A 17,438-nucleotide genomic window follows, 5' to 3' on the forward strand; every position below is an offset into this window, starting at 1 on the left:
TCCCAAGCTCTGCAGTGCCAGTAATCATCCGGTTTGCACGACGTAAGATTCATGCTACTGGCACATCAACCAGCGGGGCGTCGCATATTGTGCTCTAATCCCACTAAAGAATGATGATCACAAGGAGCTGCACATTATTACTGTTCCATTCTATAACAGAAAAGATGAATCCGGTCTTTTTTGTAAATGCAATCTATCAGTTTAAACATTTTTTACTTTGTTGAGTTATACAGAAGTTTGTGTGCTCTGACCCCATGCTGTTTCACACAGTACTACCGCGACGTGACGTTCACCACACGCGATGGCCTGCAGAATTTCGTCAACACCATAAGCCTTCTCATTCTGGAAAAGTATACCAAGCTTCTAGACTCCTGCCGATCTCAGGTTAGTGTTTATGGCATCTGAGTTGAACGTACTTTGCACTTTTGTCGATAATTGGATTTTAAACTGAAAACGGTGTCTGGGGAAGTGTTGGTGACCCGGTATGGTGACTACTCACATACCGAGTCGTGTTGCCCTTTTTCTTTTACAGAGATCTTTTCTAATCTTGCTGGACTCTAACGGCACTTCGAGCAGAACTTGACCAGTGGCATATCTCGACATTCAAATAACATTCGAGTGCTTCTTTTACTGTATTTTCTTTTCGTCATGTTTTGTACTTCATGTCTTCAAATTGATTATGTGCCATTAAGTTTCTTCAAGGTCTTCATCATATGTTAAGTAGGTCGTACAACTTAAAAATTTTGATTTTTCCATTTCAAAGAAACAGCCAAGTTTGTCTGGTACTTATTATTTTTTGGTATGTGCTAAGGTGGAAAATTAGGATATTTGGTGTAAATGTCATGGCTTAGACTTAATCACCTTGGTATAGTCAGCAACCAGCGAAAAACCTAAAACAACAACTCATACAGTATCAATATAACAAACCGCAGCCAAGGCTGTGTTAGAAATACGGCCAATTTGTGCACACACGTGTGTGTGTGTGTGCATATTAATTATTTTGCATTGGGGAAATCGAAATTTTTGTGTTACCAATCAAGTAGCAGAATTCTCTCATTTTGGTGGGGCTTGTGCTTGAATCATTACGCACTAAAAGTTAATGAATCTCCGACTGGACATCTGTCACCCGCAGTTTCGCTGCAGTATGACTTGATATCCACCAGCTTACTTTGTGCACCTGCCAAGTTACATGTTCTTTTCAAGGAACATCCTTTCAAGGAACATGTAACTTGGTAGGTGCACTTTTATTTCTCGACCTGTACTTATGTTTACCTATAGGTTTGTCCTGCATGGTGTGTAATGTGTTTAACAAGACCTCTTTTTCTTTATTTTTCATCAGATAATATGGCTAATGAAGGAGCTCATCAAGAACTCGGTGCCTGGAGTCGACAATCTTTGTCACGGTCTTCTCAGGCAAATTGCAGGTATGCTCTCTCATGCCTTAACACACAAAGCGCGTCATCCAGTTATTCTTAACCTGCATCATTGTGCATGTATGCCACATCGCAGCTTAGAAAGCTTCTTGCAGCACTGATTGAGAGAAGCCACATTCTCGGTCAGTGACTTACAAAAAAGTCAATAATAATAAAGGTGGTGTTTTGTGCCAGATCTACGATATGATTATGAGGTGCACCGTAGGCTAGTGCTCTAGAAATTCCGACCTTCTGGTGTTCTTTAGAGGGGCCCTGCAACACTTTTTGAGCACGGTCAGAAAATGCTGCCGATCGATAGTAGAGGCTCCCGAGAACACGCGAGCCAAATGTTATAGTGGAGCACGCGGCCTGGAATTCACAATAAATTATCAGTCAGCTAAAAATTGCTTTCTCTTTCCTCGACAAATGACTAAAGATGCTCAAAAATCACTCGTAGATAGCCCATCTATCAGCCATTGGCTGATTTGAACATGATGCGCTCGGTTGTTACAGAGATTGCCATGACGCGCTCGGTTGTTACAGAGATTGCCGCGAGAGGCCGTCACTTGTCAAAGCGTACGCACATGATCACACTGAAAAAAACTATGCATTTGAAGAAAAAAAAAAAAGAGAAGAAAGTGCTCAATTTCACGAGGCGTGGGTGCCGTATTTTTTAATTTTTTTGCCCCTGCCATCCCTCCCTGCTTAGCTTCCAGCGCTTTTGTCGGGATGAGAGAAGAGAGACCGCGATTGCAGCGTGTGACAATTCTTTGTAACTCCACTTACACTGGACGGATTCTTAAAATTTTTGCGGCGTTGAATTCGTAGGGCAATAAGCTTTTCCAGTGAATCTATTCCATCGTTACTTGAAAAAGGGTTTCAGGGCCCCCTTAATGTGCACTGATATCATTCAGTGCATGGGCCTCTGCCATTTCACTTTCACCTAAATCCAGCTACTGTGTCTGACATCTAATTCGTGACCTTCGGGTTAGTACCGCCTATAGGTCGAGTGGGAATATAGGTCGACCCCCTAAGTTCAGGTTACCGAAAAAGAAGAAAAGGAAAACAATCCAAAATTGTCGAACGACATTTATTTGCGAATTGGGCGCACCGCACCTTGATCGTCGGAGCTCCCCTCAGCCATCATCGCAACTGTTCCTATTCGTCAGACGAACCATCACTGTCTTCTGAAGACAAGAGTTTGTCACTGGCCGCCTCCCACAGTGCGTTGTCTTCTGTGCCATACAGCGAGTTGCTGATAGAACATTTCTTAAAAGCATTATCCACCATGGAATTTGGCAAGGAACGCCAGGTGGAAAGCACCCAGCCGCAAACACTCGCAAGCGGAGGCCTCTGTAGGCGGCCCGTCGGTGTCCTTGGATTGTCGCAAGACATCCACTTTTGGTACTGAAGCCTCACTCGGTCCTTGAATGGCTTGTTTAGCACAACGTCGATCGGTTGGAGGGTGGACGTCATACCACCTGGTCACACTTCAAGGTCCGTTTTCCATCGCCCAGTGCGCGCTTCACAGCGTCAGTTAAGGGACCAGAAAACGCATCTAACACCAGCATGCTGAAAAGACGCAGCAGGGCACCTGGTTGACGGTTCCAGACTACTTGTATCCATTTGAGCGTCATGGCCTTGTCCATGTATCCCTTTTTGTTGAGGCGAACGACAACACCGGGCGGGAACACTTCCTTCGGCATTGTCTTACGTTTGAAAATGATGAAGGGCAGAAGTTTTCTATTATCTGCCATGCATGTCAGCATGACAGTGAAGCGCGAGTGCTTGTTGCCAGTGGACAACAGCTTCATATCCTTGGCGCCACGCTGCATGATCAAGGTCAATGAAGGCATTTCAAACCACACGGGGGTCTCATCGGCATTGTCAATCTGCCCCATCATGTAGTTAGTTGTTCTGCTCCCGAAGCCAGTTCACGAAGCCCTGAAAGTTTATAAGCTTGTCCTCGAACTCGTCTGGAAACTTCTGACAGATGAATGTGCGCCACCAGAAAAAAAATCCTTTGCGCTTCATGAATCGACGCACCCAAGAGTCTGGTGGAGGAAACTCTTCTCTCGTGAGCCCAGATTCTCGAGCGAGTTTCGCAACTTTCTTGCGAATGGTATCCACAGTCACTGGCAGCGAGCACGCATGAACTTCCCACAAAGTTCCCTAACGTATTCTCCAGCTGCGGATGAACTGCACTTCGCCCACGAAATGACATTTTCCGAAGATTGCACATCTGCAGCTTCCCTTTCTGCGCCCTCCAATAGCTTTTTTCTGATACACCAAAGCGGCGCTGAGCCGCCATATTCCCATTCACTTCTGCGAACTCTGCAACCTCTAGTTTAAACGCAGCTGAGTACTGCCTTCTCGTTTCGCTACTCATATTCAGTGAACGAAAAAATACCACTAAAAATGAAACACAATAAAATGAAACACTTAGAACAGATTGGAGGCAAATCGCGAACACAAAAAACAGACAAGAAAGAAAGAAACAACAACCTACTATTGGATTTGAATGCGAATATAGCCGTGTCCAGCTTCTCATGCACATACAAGCCACATGTTGCCAGACAGCAGTGCACTGTCGGTTAGACACCGCTATATAAGACGAGGGGCGACTTTAGCTCATTGTTTTATTGAAAACATCTCGACTTAAATTCCAGTTTATACGATATCATAACCACTGAGCTTGCCCAATTGACACCCTCGTAAAGCACTTGACAGTGACCCTTCTGCTACCCTCACATCACCACGCTGCAGCCAACACAAGTTATGATGTCATGGTCTCCATTACTCTCTTGCTGCGTTTGCGCCAGCAGTACCTATATTGCTCCTGAGTGCATGGTGATGGCACGCATGTTGGTAATTTTGTATATGACGACACTGCTTTCCTGTTTCCTTTTCGAAAGTTTTTCTTGGCGGCAACAATGTGAAAGTGCGTGGCGGTTGTGTATGCTGACGTGGTTGAGCGTTGCACACACTATGTGGTCATAATTGCGCTTGGTGGCTTGTCGTTTTTAGAGCTTTCTCAAATCGAGACTGGTCGGTAATGAAGATCCCGTAGTTATTTATCTGTTGCATGGTGCAGCAAGTAATGGGAAGTGTTGTGACTAACAGGCCCCTAGCAACACATTGCAACAAAAAAACATGAGACGAAAATCTTTTGTTTTAGTACCCTTTTGAGACTGCAGGAATACCATATGTACTCGTGTAATGAACCCGCTTTTTGTTCTCGAAAAATCGGAGCAAAGTGGGGGTGTGTTTATTATGCAGGGCAAATTTTATAACTTTTTTGAGATGAGCAAAAAATGTGCTGATGCAACCAAAAAATGAGGTCACTTAGCCTTTCGCAATTGACAAAGGCGTACACTGTTTAGAAACAGCTTCTTTGTGTGAAATGTTTGTGTCAACACCATTTTACTAGAGCTAATGCATCTTTCAAAAATGCATTTTTTTTAACTTCTGTTGGTACTGTACGTGTTCGTTCCTATAAATTGTTAATCTTTTTTATTTGTAGGAGGCGATGTGACGCCAAAAAACATATGGCTTGCAGAAGCCATGCTCGACATCTTCATCGAAAACGGGTGAGACCGCCTGTTTTAATGGTCACAGCATTAGTAAAATAGTTTTTTCCCGCTAAGTGCCTGCATCTTTATTTCTTGATTATGTACTATATATATTATTTTAAATTTGGACATTCTTCAGCATAGATGTCTTATTGCAATGTCAATGCAAGTTTCCGAGTCGAGTTCTCTAGGTACTGACTATCGTTTATATGCAGTAGAGGCAATTCATGTCTGTTAATGATTTATTTTGAAATGCTTTTTGTTTACCCCTGAGTGAGCTCTGAACTTAAGCCAGAAACAAGTCTGTCTTTACCGCTGTGCTCTACAACCCTCTTGCTTTTCTCGTTTCTACCTGAGATGCACAAAAGTGCTTTCACAATCATGCAAGCAAGCAATGGCCAGTATTATTAGCGTCTGCCATGGATGAATATGCATGAATGCGTGTTTCACTCAATTCTTGTGTTGCAGTGTGTGGCTAGCCACTCAGCCCATTGTGATAGCCACGGCCGTGTACACTTACCTGCGGCTCATTGTGGACCACGGAAACTTACCGTTTCTTACTCTGCGGCAACGAGAAGTGGACTTCTGCATTTCCATGCTGCGAGACAAGGTGAGCCTACTTGGGCACATCGTAACTGCAGGCAAAAGCGTATCTCTCTCTTCTTTCTCGTGTGCTTGCATCGCTGGCTTTAAAACCCCTCATGGGCACAAGCATTCAATCAATTTGCAGTTGTTCCGTCAGGCAACTACTCGTGCACTTTGGATGCTACTCAAGGATGACGAACAAATAGTGCTTGATAAATTGCAGAAATTGTTGGTCATTTGTTATGCTGCTGTGCAGTATGCCGTCTATAGCCAATACCACTTAGTGGGGTATAGCCGCAGAAACTTTTTTTATATTTCTTTCTCACTATCAATAAAGGTTTGTTTTCTTTTTTTTTTTTTAATTGTGTGATTGAGGGACATGTTTCTTCATGGCACCAAGTTACCTTTTGATCAACCATAAGACACTCACCAGAAAGAAAAAAAAAGGATGTTTCTGTCCATCAACTGCATAGCACCTTGGTATGTGTGTACTAGTTCCATCAAATATCTGCTGCTGGGGTTCTCGCCACTGTGGGCGGCAATACCACTGCTCCAGCCTACCACACAACTTTGTGACTAGCTGCCCACCACCACCTACCTCTAGAAATGAATTCAAGCTGGCCGTACTCGAGGAAGACTTTCATTTGCTCCTGAGTAGAGTTGACATTCAATTTGTTGGACTGAAGACAGATTGTGACATTATTTTGGTGTATCCAGCAGGCACAGCGGACACCAAGCCAATTTAGTGCGGTTAGTGAATACATAAGGCTTTATAGAGACTGCTTCAGGGATTAGTGCCCACTACATTTGAACTGTTGGTACATTTGAAACAGATATGTAATAATGATGTTTAACTGGCAAGACAATGCGGGCACTGTGTTATAATTGTTTACCATTACAGTGGTCTCTTCAAAGTCTTGGTGTGCTTTACTGTGTAGGAGGGCCTTTGCCTTGAGATGAGCTGACTAGGTGTTGCATGTATTGCCTGCTTGGTGCAGTTTACAGAGTGTGCTATCATCGGGCGGGACCTGATCCGGTTACTCCAGAATGTGGCTCGGATACCCGAGTTTGACAAGTTGTGGCGGGACCTGCTTTTCAACCCCACTTCTCTTTCGCCTACACTCACAGGTACTTGTTCTTTGCCATGCTTTGTTTTTAAAAAGCCTTGCATTTTAGAAAGCAGCATGCTGCTTTTGAAAAAGTGAAATGGTATGGAAACATTGAATGTTCTGTTTGTGAATTGAGAAAGAAGATGTACGAGATCAGGTGTGTTTTATTAATTTAACAAGTCTTTGTTCTTAAAACTCGGTTGCTCAGTAAGAGCTTTGGTATTCAGGAACTCTTAACTTGCTGCCTGTTTCACTTACCAGGGATTCGTAACGTGTCTAATTTGGCCTCTTTTAAAAGAAATGCCTCGCGTTATATGTCAAATGTCCGTTCATGCCTGAAAAGCATGGGTGCACATTTGTGCCTCTACGCTCAAACCCCATTATTACAAAGTGGCATCTTACACAAAATGGAGTGTTACATTTGAAAATTTTTTATAAATATATATTCTTAACATTATATCTATTGCAAGACTATTCTTCGTTCACTTCATTATTACTGATATTCTATTATACAATCGAGCCCACATATAACAGCCCCACTTAAAACGAACAATATCCGCGTAACCGTGAAAATATACATTGGTTCAATGGCACAAAATTGCACTTAGTGTGAACATCTCTGAGCGCCGCTGATCGGTTACAGCAAACGGAGTCAGCGGTCTGCAGACTTCCCGGGAAACCAATTTAGACCACCGATCAGGCATCGGCGAGGTGCCCATACATTCTTATTGTTAAACGCCGACCCTGCCTCCACGACCCTCTAGTTGCCGCTCTCCCCAACCCTTGGAGGAAGGAACACTGTTTCCTTCCTCCATGCCCCGACTGCTTTTTGTTACGCACCCCTCCATCCTTTGTCCCCCCGCTACTCTGAGAACCGCACATCACCAGACAAAGCCGGTGTTTTCATACTGCCACCGCTCTTTAGAAGACCGGTCGGCCATCTACCCTGTTTTTGATCGCTGGTACTGTCGTTGACGTCGCCAGCCTGGAGTGACCAGACCATTTGCCAACATTGTCGGCTACTGACTGTATCCGATAGTCTGCATCTAGTGCACGTGCGTACGCTACCCCACCTACTCTGATAATTTGCGATTCGGTTCGTGTTTAGGACTTGTTCTCGCTCACTTCGCACTTGGCTCAGCATGTCTTCTGCGCACGTGCAAAAGCGTGAAAACGGCTGTTAATTTGCGCGGAACGAATTGCGAAATATTGAAGTTCGTGATGCCACGCAAACCCGCTGGCGCAATAAAACGATTTTTTGACCACGGCCGCCGATTCTTCGAACACCGCCGTGGGCACCGATCCAGGTGGTCATGCCTTGACTTCTGCGTGTGCAGGCACTCTTCCCAAGTTTTTTTACGTGCGAGTTTCACGGACCTTTCAAGCAAGCTACCCAACCTGCCTCCTTCCCGTGTGTTTTGGTTTTCAAGGTCGCCCTCTTGCCGCATCCTCCCTCTCATTATCGCAACTCTTTGCCCTTCTCTCACAAGTCTGCTCTCTTCTCTTGATCACAACCCCTCCGCTTGTCTCCACCGCTCTGCGACGCCCGCCACGCTGGCTCGAATTAGTTTCGTTTTCTGGCTAAACGGGCCCAGAGCTGTTCCACGCATTCTGGCATGTGTGTCGCGCGTGTGCGTCTTGCTTGCTCTTGGTGTGCGTGTGTGGTCATGATGGCGGATGGGAGGACTAGCGCGCTTTTTCCTGCCACTCAACAAAACGTGGAAAGTGTGACCGCTTGGCTTGGGCGTAATCCGCGCGTCTCTTGCCGCTTCGGGCGTCCCGGTATTCAGCTGTGGAGGTGGTAAATATTTCTTGGGCGGCGGTGACGGCTACATGCATGCAAAACTGTTTTCGCGAGACCGATTTGGTCAATGTCGGGCTCAATGCCGAGCCTGAAGCTTCCGAACTGCGGCGGCGATTTGTGGCAGCACATCGTCGGCTCCGACCTGGGAGAGCGGGTGGGACATCTGTTGCGATGGTTTAATTACGGCCGATGATGATGCCGACACTGCAGAACCGTGCACGGATTGGGACATTGTGAATGAAATACGTGGCGAGAGCGATTTGGAGGAATCGGATTGCGAGAACAACGAAACTTTAGAGCCAGTGCCTCATGCAGCTTATGCCACGGGCCTCGGCGTACGAGCACCCTGCCGTTTTAAATTAACTCGAGACAGCCCTTATCGCTTATGCTCTTCGAAACACGTGCATCATGGACTTTTTGGGGCAAAAAAAGTTTGTGTTTTCACTCGCACCTTTTTTAAAAGCTGTGTTTCATTTACTACGAACTTCGGGATACAGCGGACGAATGCCGCGTCATGGTCAAGTTCGTTATAAGCGGGCTTGACTATCAGCGCTCATTCCATTATATCCGAGTGCAAAAGAGTTGAAAAATTGTGGCAACGTTTCAATGTTATTATTAAATATTGCATCAACAAATTCATTACTAAAAAGTGCAATACTAAAAAGTGCAATACATGGATAACACGAGATATTATTCATAAGAAGCAAAAGTTAAAAAGGCTGCAGAGAAGAAGAAATTATGGCTCCGAGGATATCACATGTGTCCGAAAATAATTGTTAGAATCCAAGCGTGCTTTTCTTTTTGTCAAAACTTCAATTCTTTCATTAAACATTCACCTCACAAGTTCTGACTTTATATGTCCGATAAGCACGATAAAATTGACCAGCTGAAACGTGGAAATGACATCGTGACGCTGAAAGTTGATATCGCAGATAGGCTTAGCATTTTATTTCAGTCAGTTTTCACAAGACGCAGATGTTTCACTGACACAGAGGATGTAATACACCACTTATACGAGCCGATTGGGGATATTACTATCAGGCCAGAAGGAGTATTGAAGAGTCTATTGTCTCTTGATTCTAAAGAAAGCATATTGGCCTGATGAAATACCTACCCCTTTTTCGCGGCGTTATGCGGAGTGGGTATCTTACTACTTCAAAGTTATTTTTCAGAAGTCTATTTGTACTAGTTCAGTGCCATCTGACTGGCGCACAGCTGTAGTTATCCCTGTGTTTAAGAGTGGTGATCGGTTGTCCGCCAAAAACTACCGTCTCGTGTTGCTCACATCTCTCTGCTGCAAAATATTGGAACACATCATTGTCACATATCATAACATTCCTGGAAAATAAAAATTACTTTTATCTTTATCAGCATGGTTTTAGGAGTAGAGTCTCGACTACAACACAGCTTATTGAAACTATCCATGACTTTGCGACAGCTTTAGATGTGAATGAGCAAATTGATGTCATCTGCATAAATTTCGCTAAGACCTTCTATAAAATACCTCACGACAGATTACTGTATAAGCTTCCGTGAGCTGGACTCAGTCAACTTTTACTTAATTGGATTAAAGCGTACCTAAATTACAGAAAACAATTCGTGAAAATTGAGAACTCTATGTCTAGCTCAATAGAAGTGTTTGCTGGAGTTCCGCAAAGGCTCGGTTCTTGGGCTCTTATTGTTTCCTATATATGTCAACAATATTGCAAATGTAGCGAAACCTCATGTAAAGCTCAAACTGTTTGCTGTTGATCGTTTAATTTACGTGCGAATGACTGGTAGGAAGGACCACTTGAACATTGCCGAATGCCTAAAGGAATTACACTCGCGGTGTAAAGCTTCAGGAACGGAAATCAATGGTTTGAATTTGTTACCCATATTTCTAGGGAAAAAACGATAATTCAATTTGAATGCTGTATTGGGAATCACACCTTGTTAACATTTAATGCTTTTAAGTACCTAAGTCTCACAATAATGCATAACTTTAAGTGGCTCACACATATTTATAATGTTTGTTCCAGGGCTTCACAAAAGTTGTTTAATAAGGAAAAAACTGCAGGGTGCAAGTATGGGCGTACAACTTCTTGTTTTAAAGCATTTATACGGCCGATACTGACATATGCCAGTATTGTCTGGAGCCCCCCAAATTTGGAATGCATAAAATGGCTTGCGTCTTGCTTTATATGCTCAAGATATAAGCAGAAGGACACAGTCACAGAAATGCTACAACTCTGTGATCTGGAGACTCTCCACAAGTGCAGACGTAAAAATAAATTAAACTTTATTTTTGAAATAATGGAAGGTGAGTTTAAAATTAACATAAATGACTACATACAACAACTTGGGAAACGAAGCGAGAGGGCATAGCACACACGAGTACTGCAACCTTATTTTGTATGAACGAAGACGTACCGTTATACTTTCTTCCCCGATGTCATCGATAATTGGAGTGAGTTGCCGAGTAACATAGTCTATGCGGGTGATGTTAATGAATTTGTGCATTTACTTGATTTATATTTTGTGATTTATTCTGATGATTATTGCGATTGTTGTCTGTTGCATTGCGAATCAGGGTGTGTATTTTTTTGTTTTTTTGTTTGGAATGCAGAGCTTTCACAGATTTGTATATATGTACATCTGGTTTATCATTGTGAGATTTATAGTTATGTGCCTAGTTTGCTTTTACAGTGTGTCGTGCCTTTCCTGTAATGACCCTAAATAGAGGGTTCACAGTATTTCTAAATAAAATAAAATTAATTATAGCGAGGTTTGGGTGTATTGGGGCATTGAAGCAGTGTATGCTGCACCATTAGAAGTATGTGCCTATGGCACACTTGTGCGTAGAATGAGAATTAATTAGCTTCCTGATTCCCTTTTCCTGCAGGAGTTCAGCAGCTGCTCATGCAGCGGACATCACGGAGGTTTCTTCAGTGCCGGCTAACTCCAGACATGGAACGCAAGATCACATTTCTTACATCACAGGTCAAGTTTGGGAACCAAAAGCGTTACCAAGAATGGTTTCAGAAACAGGTAAGCGAAGGATGCTGTTATGACTGCCTGAAGAACACCATTGACTTTCGACATGCATTTGTGGCAGACCATAGCACCATTTTGGCTGCTACCAACACCAGAAATCCTAATTTTTTTATCTAGCATCTACCTGTACAGTTAATGTAGCAAAAGACATCTAAAAAACAGCAGCGTGAATCAGAAGACATATGTTTGTCTTTAATCAATCAATGACTATAATGATAAATTACACAACTACTATATTACTACATAATCATTACTTGTAGTGTTGGGACACTGGGACTGAAGGCAAGGAAGAAAAGCTGCCATAATCAACAGCATAGGAGAGCTGTTGCTCACCTTATGTTGGAATCTCCATAATCAACACATTTGCTGAAAGAACACAGTATACACTGAGTATATAAATTGTAGTATTAAGGAACATTGCTCGCCAATTAGCATGCTCTTCACAAATACTTTATACTATTCAATAAACTTGCATGCTGTATACTCGTGCAGCAAGGGGTTGTGGTGCTTGTTATTGTTATTTTTGTTTTGTCTTTCAGCTTGGCTGCTTTTAAAATGGGCATGCTAGTTAAACTAGCACATGCGGTCACTGGGAAAGCGTTTATTTTAACTTTGCCCTTTTTGTCAATCATCACCACTGGCATGGTGATGATTGGAGCTGAAGTATGTAGCTGCAGCAGCTAGGGTGACTCATTTCCGTGGAAATCCGGTAAAGTGGACTCCTATTTTGCATGCCTGAAACCCGAATTTATTGTCTATTCGTGGTGACAGTGGAGTTATGGATGCATTTCGCCGAAAGAAATTTTAGTGTCTCGTGAGGCACAGCTGATTGCAGCCTAAAGGAAAAGGAAAAAAGGAGATAGAGGAAGGTGCCATATGGGAGGCGCTGTGACATGCAGCTGTTGTCCCTTTCACCATGTCCTGTCAGTTATTTTGCATAGGGTGCACATGTTGGTACGTATCCTCTCACCGTCTCATGGTTTGCCACGTGCAGTACCTGAGCACACCCGAGAGCCAGTCGCTTCGCTGCGACCTCATTCGCTTCATCTGTGGTGTGATCCATCCATCAAACGAGCTGCTTTGCTCGGACATCATCCCTCGGTGGGCCGTGATTGGCTGGCTGCTCACAACGTGCACCTCCAACGTGGCGGCTTCTAATGCCAAGCTGGCTCTGTTCTACGACTGGCTGTTCTTCTCGCCTGACAGGGACAACATCATGAACATAGGTGAGGGGATGTTGACTAGATGTTGCGATCTCTTCGTTCATTTGTTTTAATTTTATTACCTTAAAGTTTTCTTGTTTAGACATTGTATGGGGGAGCGGGGCACGAAAAGGCTAACAATACAGTATAAGTTCGAAGTCGAAGCACCTCTTTGTTTAGCCCTTGTGACTGCAAAAGCATGCTGATTGGTAGGCTTCTGGGACTGACGTACAGTGTACCTGGGGCACAGTTGTGTAGTTCCAGAGGTCCATATCACCACTAACACTACAGGATTTCGTGCTGATAAGAATGCTGTAAGGTCAGTGCACAAGCCTGATTCAGCATTCCTGATGTTCACTCGAATGCATGCTTTTAAGAAAACTCTTCGCATAATCGTAGTGGTCCACACACTTGAACATTTATGCCGAAAGCAATTATGAATCCCTGTTAATGATATCTCTTTAGAAAGAAACAACATAAAGAGACCTTATGATTGGGTTAACTATATTCCATTTAATTTTTCTCGCATTATCTGTATAGCATGAAAAGTTGGTCTAACCCTGCACAGCAGGAGTCGAAGACAGTGTGGCTATGGGTAATTAATAAGATTATCCTGTGTTTTCACAACTGTGGACTACGAAAGAAAAACGTGCAAGGGCTTTATGTAAAAAAAATGCTGTACTCTTGTTCACTTGATTTGCAGAGCCTGCCATTTTGGTGATGTACCATTCTATGCGACCCCACCCAGCCATTACAGCCACACTATTAGATTTTCTCTGCAGGGTGAGTATGTATGTTTTTCTCTTCTTCTGTGTTGAGGGTGCAGACTGGTCTGTGGGACCAAAAAGTGACAAAAAAATTGTTTTTTAAAATATACATATTTGGTTTCTGCAAATATTTTTTCTATCTCTCTACAAATTTTCACACACCAGGAAGTGGTAATTTTTTTGTAATGTCATTCTAACTGTCCAGATTCTTGGTGCGGTTGACATGCAGAACCTGCAAAAAAAAACGGGGAACCGACTTCGAGGCTGCTTTATAATTTGCGGGCACTTGTGTTGGAAGCTCTGCTAGGAATTTATGACCACCTTTATGAAGATTGCGAAACATGCGCATTATGATTGTTGTTTTTTGAAGAAGCTGTGTGTTTTCAGTTTTTTCTATTTTTCTCAAAAAAAGTAAATTTACAACTGTTCAATTTTGAGGCCTCAATACATCTGCAGCTAGGGCAGGTACAACAATAATTCTTGTTGCAATGGAAACCTGTATGTGTGTAGAATGCAAGTATGGGAGCAGAATTTAGAGCACAAGGCTTTTTAATTAATTACACGTCAAAATTCTAACGTAATTCTAACTGCTTTTGAGAATTCATAGTTAATTTTACTGTAAAATAACCAAGAAAGCCTAGGAACAAAAAAACAACTCTTGCATACTTTCAATCTATAGTCATTGGTCGATGTTGGGATATCATAATTATAACTTTTAATTAAGGGCTCTCTTTTTTTCTATGGTGACCTTATACAACAGGGGGGAACTTATCTCAGGAACAAGATGAGTTACAAAAAAGCTAATTGAATATTTTAAATGAGCAAAAAAACTGCATAATCCTGTGAAGTTTGATCAAGATCACTGAAGAAATAAACAAAAAAATGTGTAAGACCAGTTTGCCTCCTTAAGACAAAACTTTTTTCAGTTGCTTCAAACACTGAATGTGAAATTTTGAAAAGGCGGGCTTTGAACGCTTTTGTTACTACAGGAGAACTTCCATTATAAGTTCCATGGTTCCGCAACGACCGACATTTTACGACGAATCGGTTTCATCCCAGCAAAATCTCCATAGAATTAATGTATTAAAATCCTTAGTTATATGACACCGTTTTACGCCTACCCCGCTACTTACAACGACATTTAGATTTCGTCCAAAAGAAAAAAAAAACACATTTACTTGAATCAAACGTTGCAGGTAATTATAAAAGTAGAGAGTGAGACAGGATTTTTTCTTAGAACGAAAAAATTTATTCTCCTGGACGTTCATGCACTGCTTCAACATACTCTGCTATCGCACGCTTACGTATCTGGGGTCCTTACCTATTCGAACCATGTCCACACAGGGCAACTTCAGCCCACCAAAAAACATATTTTCACGTTTTCTATTCATGGAAGCTTTCCCTGGTCTTGATACTGTTAGTGTCCTGGTTTTGTCACACTCGCAATCACAGGCCGCGTCACAGGTGTTGCAACTGTTTTTGACATGCCATTTGATAATCTGTGGGTTTTGTATTCGGCATCTCTATACTCCACGTTTTCTCTTTACAGATAATGTCGAACTTCTGCAAGAGCTTAGCGGCTCAGGTTAAACAGGGCATTTACACGTCACTGCGACAGATTTTGGAGAAACGGGTTCTCGCGTAAGTCACTCGACCTTATTTGCCTACAAACCTTTGTTACCTTCTAATGAGGAGGACTGAAAATGGATTTCTCCTATGTGCAATGTCATTTTGCAGGTCATTGTCCCCTCTTTTTGACAACCCCAAGCTCGACAAGGAGCTTCGAACAATGATCAGGGAGCAGTTTGCAGAGTTTTGTTCTCCTGTTGAAGGTGAGTGAGTTGATCAGTAACAGTCGCATATTAGGAATATTTAATAGTTCCAGACCATAAACCATCAAGAGGCCCCAGCACAATAGTGAAGGGAATTGAACCCTGCACTGCAGAGGACGGGATCCACATTTGTAAAATCAGCAAAAAATATGTGCTTTCTGAAAATATGACCACTGATCAGACTTGTATCGTTATGCGCACCATAGAGTAACCATTAAAAGGCTTGAAATGTTAATTTAACCTCACCAAAAGTTCTTCGGCAGCCAAAACCTTTTAGCGAGTGTGATAAAACAAACATTGTATGTCTATGAAGTGTCCTATAAATTTGACTGGGTGTTGAATTGACTCAGCATTGACTGTTTCTTGTATTCAGGAAAAGTAGAAGAAACAGTGCCCATGCCTCCCGGAGCGATGATCTTGGACGGCAACCACAACTCTGTGATTAACTGCGAAAACGAGGCTCAGTTCAGCGAAGACGAAGACGACATTCCACTTGGTGAGTCTGCACTTATAGTTTGCGCAGTAGCGTAGGCGGGAGCACCAACTCGCCAAATAGGCCAAGCGATTCTGACCTATTTTAATAGCCACTTCAATAAAGTGCATAATAAATGATTTTGCTAGTGTTGACATTGTTCGTGCGTCAGGTGCTGTTTTTGCATGCTAATAACGTTTCCCTGTTGCCTTGCTTACAATGGAATAATTGTGCAACCTGATCAGCTAGTCGAAAAAGAAGTAGTGCATTTAGTGGGTTTAGAGAAGAGATTCACAGTAAAGTGCTAAGCATGACATCTGAACACAGTACCGTATTTTTGCGCGTATAACCCGCCCTGCATATAATCCGCACCCCCACTTTCAGCTCACCGAGAAAGAAAGAAAAATCCTCGCGTATTGCCCGCACATTTGATATACAGGAAAGGCTGTACAAAAGCTACTGCTCAAGCAACATAGCAGATATGTAGACAGAAAAAGCTTTATTTAGCAAGCAGAATATGCTGTGTGCAAGGCCAGTCACAATTCACTCACTGTCACTGCTCTCACTAGAGCTATCACTTGAGTCGCAGTCCTCACTATTATGCACAAGGTCATCTTCAGTTCCATCCATGTGTTTGTGATGCAGCATTTCTTGAAACTTTTTCGCACCATCTCACCTGGAATGGCCTTCCATGCCTCGACAATCCACTTGCAGAATAGGGCAAAATCAGGCCTTCGGACTCGTCCTGTCGGCATCAAGTCGTAGCAGCCTTCGGCCATCCACTCGGCGTAATAGCGCTTGACATGCGCTTTGAAGGGCTTGTTAAGCGACACATCTAGAGGCTGCAACATTGACGTCATTCCACGAGGTATAACAACTAAGTCGGTGCCGTTGCGTGAAAGGCGGTCCTTCACTTCCTCAGTTGTGTGGCCGCGGAACGAGTCAAGAAGGAGCATGGACCTCTTTGCGAGCATCGCACCGGGCCTCTTCTCCCATACCGCCTTGATCTAGTCTACGAACAAGTCCATGTTCATCCACGCGTTCTCGTGTGGGTGCACCACCACACCGGCAAGCAAATGAACCTTTGGTAGAGTTTTCCTTTTCAAGAAGACGTACGGTCGCAGTTCGTGCCGTCGGTGAGGGCACACCGCCGGTCAGCACGCTCACCGAACTGCTGCCCGTCTTCTCAATCGTTGTGTCCAACGGCATTTCAAAATAAACAGGAGTTTCACCTGCATCGCCGATTCACGAGAAAATGTAATTGTGCTGCTTTCGCAGGCCAATTACATATCTCTGGTACTTGAGCAGATTCTCCTCATAAGAAGCTGGCAAGCGTTGACATATTGTAGTCCGCCGTCTGATTGAGAGCCCTTGCCGCTTCATAAAGCGGTGCAGCCATCCGTGGCTCACACGGAACTCGTGAGGTAGGCCTAGCTCCCTCGAAAGTCGCCACGCTTCCACTTGGGCCATCTCGGTAAATACGGCGTGACGCCTGCTTCTCACATCTTCGATGAATTTTACTAGCTCCGCCTCCAGCTCAGCGTAGGCACCGGTCTTGGGGCCACGAAATGACCTACGGTCGCGGTGCGTGGCTTGTAGGCTCTCTTTCTTCTTTCTCCACAGTTGCACGCAGGACTCGTCCACATC

At 43.4% G+C, this 17,438-nt stretch overlaps 1 protein-coding gene across 1 annotated transcript in view; it reads left to right on the forward strand.

Moving 5' to 3' along the window:
* The window catches only part of IntS3 (integrator complex subunit 3), a 38,219-nt gene that overhangs the window by 2,061 nt on the left and 18,720 nt on the right, over window positions 1–17,438 (forward strand). Inside the window, exons 4-14 of the mRNA XM_037435943.2 lie at window positions 271–384; window positions 1,340–1,424; window positions 4,936–5,002; window positions 5,453–5,594; window positions 6,568–6,697; window positions 11,367–11,512; window positions 12,513–12,744; window positions 13,424–13,503; window positions 15,037–15,128; window positions 15,225–15,319; window positions 15,693–15,815. Of these exons, the coding sequence (XP_037291840.2) occupies window positions 271–384; window positions 1,340–1,424; window positions 4,936–5,002; window positions 5,453–5,594; window positions 6,568–6,697; window positions 11,367–11,512; window positions 12,513–12,744; window positions 13,424–13,503; window positions 15,037–15,128; window positions 15,225–15,319; window positions 15,693–15,815 (1,306 nt within the window). The remainder of the gene's footprint in view (window positions 1–270; window positions 385–1,339; window positions 1,425–4,935; window positions 5,003–5,452; window positions 5,595–6,567; window positions 6,698–11,366; window positions 11,513–12,512; window positions 12,745–13,423; window positions 13,504–15,036; window positions 15,129–15,224; window positions 15,320–15,692; window positions 15,816–17,438) is intronic.

Source organism: Rhipicephalus microplus, chromosome 1, assembly GCF_043290135.1.
Source record: "Rhipicephalus microplus isolate Deutch F79 chromosome 1, USDA_Rmic, whole genome shotgun sequence".
NCBI classification, from domain to species: Eukaryota; Metazoa; Arthropoda; class Arachnida; order Ixodida; family Ixodidae; genus Rhipicephalus; species Rhipicephalus microplus.